The sequence below is a fragment of the Micropterus dolomieu genome, linkage group LG13 (genome assembly GCF_021292245.1).
Source record: "Micropterus dolomieu isolate WLL.071019.BEF.003 ecotype Adirondacks linkage group LG13, ASM2129224v1, whole genome shotgun sequence".
NCBI classification, from domain to species: domain Eukaryota; kingdom Metazoa; phylum Chordata; class Actinopteri; order Centrarchiformes; family Centrarchidae; genus Micropterus; species Micropterus dolomieu.
The window spans coordinates 567866-572865 of NC_060162.1; the positions used below are offsets into that span (position 1 = coordinate 567866).

The following is a 5000-nucleotide window of genomic DNA, read 5'->3' on the forward strand; positions in this document are numbered from 1 at the left end:
AACACACACACACACACACGCAGCGTCACCCGTTAGAGGACGCACGCTCGCTCCCACCTGCTGATCGTCGGCGTGAGCGGTAACCATGGTGACGTACCGAGATGTGACAGGACTCTCCGTCTCGCTCCGAGGAGATCACGATGTTGCCCAGGTGGAGGATGGCGGCGATGACTTTGAAAATGCTGCTCTGACTGCTGTCCTTGATACCTGGAGGCACACACAGTTATTAGAGGGAGCTGACCCCGCCCCCTCAGACCCCTTTTCAGGCGGCCTCGGCCCTCGTAGGTTTGTTTCGGTCTCTCCTCACCCAGCAGCGCGAACGCCTCCCTGGTCTTTTTAAAGTCTTCGGCGTCGTTCACTCCCTCGATGAAGATGTTCTCCCCTAAAGACGTGAAGTGGAAGTCCTCGGCGCTGGCTGAACCGCAAACAGAGAACCAATCAGGAGAAGGACAACACGTTACTCTGACCTCACAGAGACAAGTATTTCTTATTGAAGGGTCCTGCCCTCGTTAAGAGAACTGAAAAGATTAGTTCATTAACGTGCTGACAGGAAACGTCTTTGTGACCCTGGAAGAGACAGATTCAGGTTTCCCTCCTGGACTCTCAGACCTTCAGGTTCCCGGTTTAAAGGTTTCAGTTGTTGAATCATTTAAATCATAAATCCTGTCTGTCATCACAGACCATAAACCCTCCAGCATGAGGGCCAATAAAGATCTTAGACTTCCTCTGAACTCGCTGCCCCCCCCTCTGTGAACCAGAGACTCCAGATCACCAGAGGGACCCGGTTTAATCTGAGCACCTTCAGTAATAAAGGTCTTGACCCGTGAAGCTGTTTCTCTCTTACGAATCACTCCTCTTCATCTTAATGATCTTCAAACCCACATTTTGTCTCTAAATCCAGGACACATCTCCCCTGTAACCACGAAAGGTGGACTCACTGAGGCCGAGCTCCTTGAACTCCGGTAGGCTGGCCGAGGCACACAGCTGGTAGAATATGTGGTAGTTCCTCTCGTCTTCGGCCTGAGAGACAAACAGGTCCAGCGTTAAATAAAATCCACCACACGGTGAAGGACGGTGAAGCCCAGCACGCCACTGACCTGGAAAACCACCCGGGACTTCTCCAGCAGGTACGTCCGCATGTTGGCGCCGATGATGTTGTACCGCCGGCTGAAACCGATCTGGATGTACTTTCCAAACCGGCTGCTGTTGTCATTACGAGTGGTTTTTGCGTTTCCGATCGCCTGGAGGACAGAGGGGACGGAGAGGACAGGGAGGACAGAGAGGACAGGCAGGACAGAGAGGACGGGCAGGACAGAGAGGACGGAGAGAACAGGCAGGACAGAGAGGACAGGCAGGACGGGGAGGACAGGGAGGACAGAGAGGACGGGGAGGACAGAGAGGACAGAGAGGACAGGCAGGACGGAGAGGACAGAGAGGACAGGGAGGACAGAGAGGACAGGCAGGACAGAGAGGACGGGCAGGACAGAGAGGACGGAGAGAACAGGCAGGACAGAGAGGACGGGGAGGACGGGGAGGACAGAGAGGACAGAGAGGACAGGGAGGACGGGGAGGACAGAGAGGACAGAGAGGACAGAGAGGACGGGGAGGACAGAGAGGACAGGCAGGACGGGGAGGACAGAGAGGACAGGCAGGACGGGGAGGACAGAGAGGACAGAGAGGACGGGGAGGACAGGCAGGACAGAGAGGACGGGGAGGACGGGGAGGACAGAGAGGACAGGCAGGACAGAGAGGACAGAGAGGACAGGCAGGACAGAGAGGACGGGGAGGACGGGGAGGACAGAGAGGACAGGCAGGACGGGGAGGACAGAGAGGACGGGGAGGACAGAGAGGACAGAGAGGACGGGGAGGACAGAGAGGACAGGCAGGACAGAGAGGACAGGCAGGACGGGGAGGACGGGGAGGACAGAGAGGACAGGCAGGACGGGGAGGACAGAGAGGACAGAGAGGACAGAGAGGACGGGGAGGACAGAGAGGACAGGGTCATCAGTCAACACCATCAATACTTCACGGCTCCAGAGGAGGTGAGGATCAGCTGTAACCTGGACTCCTGGAAAGTTTTGATAAAGCTTGAATGTGAATGCTGTGAGGACGCCTCACCTCCATGATGGGGCTGGAGGCCAGCACCTTCTCCTCCACGGTGGTGTCGTTGGACGAGCCTCCCACCGTGGCGAAGAACCGCATGGCGTACTTGGCAGAGACCGTCTTCCCCGCTCCGGACTCTCCGCTCACTATGATGGACTGATTCCTCTCGTCTCTGGAAACAAGCGCACACAGTTTCATCGTGTCCACACTCTGACGCACGTTAGGCATTTGATAAATTCATTAGAAACAGTTCAGAGTTCAAGAATAGAGTCGGATTATTATTTATTTATTTTAGTTATGCTGAGAGTAAAGTCACTACTTCAGGTAGGCTGTTGTTCCAGGAGCAGTTTGGTATTGTTGCTTACACCTTTTTACTCAGCAAGTCGAAAAATATTTTATAAATATAAATAACAGATTCAGATGACAGCTGACAGCTTCTACAACACGACGACCCTGAAACCTACTGCCCCTCTGTGGGCGGGCAGAACTACAGGACTACGCCCACGTGTGAGCTGTTCCCAGTGCAGCTCACGTGGTCTCTCTCTGATCATGTAAAGGACCCGTGTGATCTGACCTGGCCATCTGCTTGTACGCCTCCTCAGCCACAGCAAAGATGTGCGGGTCCATGTCGCCCATGTTCTGCCCGCTGTAGGCCGTGATCACCTCCTCTCCGTAGATCTGCAGCTGCTCGTACGGGTTGATGGCCACCAGCACGATCCCTGCAGAGGAACACACGGTTACACGGGGCCGGCAGCGACGCCAGCGCCGCACACAGAGCTCGCGGCAGGGACTGACCGCAGTACGTGTAGATGTGGTTGGACTCCAGGAAGCGGACTTTGAGGTTGTGCAGGACGGCGGGCTCGTGCAGGTAACTGAGAGCGGTGAGGTCATTCTCCCCCACCAGGATGTCGGGGTTACGCAGGAAAGGTAGAGGGTTACTCTTTGGACCCACGGGATACTCCAGAGGCTGGGACAGGAAGAGACCGACAACACATCAACACACACGATGACTTCCACGTGACCAGAGAGCTTCACACCCGTCACTCCCTCATGTTTGTTACTAACAGGTAACTCGTGCACAAGAGGGAAGAGACGAGATGTTGTGAGAGAACACCTGCCGGGAAGGAAAAGGCTACAAATACCGTTTCATCCTCCAGCTTGAGGTGAAGGACCGGGTCTCCCTCCTTGTAGTCTCTGGTGATCTCCGCAGCCTTCCACACATCCTCGGGGTCGGGGATCCAGACCCGGGTGAACTGAAACAAGCACATCATTTAATCAGTAAACACGTCCAGCAGGATCCCAGCGTCTCTCTGCCCACAGCACGGATTCATGTTTTAATGGCCCCGAATAATCGCAGTAAAACAGATGAACCCGAGGGGCCGTCAGACGCGTGATGGGAGAGGAAAGAAACACACAGCGTAGTCTTTAAGACTCTCATCTGTGTTTATGTAAAATATCAATCTGAAGTATCTCACATTTCTGTAAATATCTGATTCTATCTTTTCATGTGACGACACTGCAGAAATGACCCTTTGCTCCAGTGTAAAGTAGTGACTGTATGACAGTGTAAATCTGCTGTCCCCTCAAAATAACACATCACACAGCCGTTAGTGTCTAAACAGCTGGCAACTGACTCGTTAGTGTTACCAGGTCTCAGGTGTGAACGGGGAGCAGGAGTGTTAAATTTGGCGTTGTCGCTCTCACACTCCCTCATACCGCTCACTGGAAGTTCAACATGGCACCTCACGGCAAAGAACTCTGAGGACCTGAAACAAAGAACGGCTGCTCTACATAAAGATGGCCGAGGCCAGCGGTCTGGCATCGGGCCAAATTGTTTTCAAGCCCTGACATGGCGGGCCAGAACAAAGTCCAATTATTTCAAATCTTTGAGTATTTGTGTGCACGTTTAGCTCAGTCGGTACTGTGCGGGACTCCCGTTTGGAAGGTTTCCATTTAACAAATTAAGGACACTTTTTCACATGCTCACAATAGAGCATGTGAAAAAGTGTGAACACGTCCCAGAGTTCCGCATTCATAAACCTACGGACGCTGAAGATATTCAGGGGAATCCAGTCACACGTTTACTGACGGCTTTTTCAGAGGTGTGTCATGCAAACTAGAGTGTCTTTTGAATGTCGTTCAGAACTCTTCAAAGTAAAAGCAGTGGTTGAAGGGGCGGGGGGTCAGCCTATCAGGGCTCAGACCGTACGCCGCACACTGCGTCAAACCGGTCTGCATGGCTGTCGTCCCAGAAGGAAGCCTCTTCTAAAGATGATGCACAAGAAAGCCGAACTCTAAGTGTAACTGTGTCAGAGAAATGTGGCGGAGTAGTGATTAAAGTACAAACTCCTCCGAACTGTCCGAAAGTAAAAGTCCAGCAGACTTCTCTCTCTTTTATCTTGAGCTTCTGCAGATGAACAAAGTCTCTCTTCCTGATCAAAGGCTTCATTAGCTCTTCACTGATAATCACTTCATCACTAATCACAGACACAACCTCATCACGCTCAGCGATGAAACCGTCTGCAGCACTTCATACAGAGCTGAGAGGAGAGGGACGATATTAACGACTCGCCGAGAAGCCCGAGGAGATAAAATCTGAAGGAGAGAAGTACGACTCCAGAGAGGTTTAACTGAAACCCATCCGCATGATGGCGCCGCAGGAAGTTCTGACAGTTCGTCCTGGTCTGAATATGGAGTATCAGCCAATAAACAGGCAGCTCATTTCCTCAGAGTCTCGCTGAGAGGACGAGGACAGCGGTTTCTTTGTTCCTCACATTTTGGGGAGGAGCCTCTGTCTGACTGGATGATGGAGATCAGCCGTGGATGCTGAGTCATGAACACGCACATATGAAGAAGCCACATATGCTGAGTCAGCACACAGCGTTTAGATTAACAAG

At 52.7% G+C, this 5000-nt stretch overlaps 1 protein-coding gene across 1 annotated transcript in view; it reads right to left on the minus strand.

The window, feature by feature from the left end:
- The window catches only part of myo5b (myosin VB), a 38082-nt gene that overhangs the window by 21654 nt on the left and 11428 nt on the right, over positions 1-5000 (minus strand). The window contains exons 2-9 of the mRNA XM_046067859.1: positions 3246-3356; positions 2899-3070; positions 2678-2822; positions 2119-2275; positions 1098-1241; positions 939-1020; positions 308-415; positions 98-207 (exon numbers count right to left, since the gene is read on the minus strand). Of these exons, the coding sequence (XP_045923815.1) occupies positions 98-207; positions 308-415; positions 939-1020; positions 1098-1241; positions 2119-2275; positions 2678-2822; positions 2899-3070; positions 3246-3356 (1029 nt within the window). The remainder of the gene's footprint in view (positions 1-97; positions 208-307; positions 416-938; positions 1021-1097; positions 1242-2118; positions 2276-2677; positions 2823-2898; positions 3071-3245; positions 3357-5000) is intronic.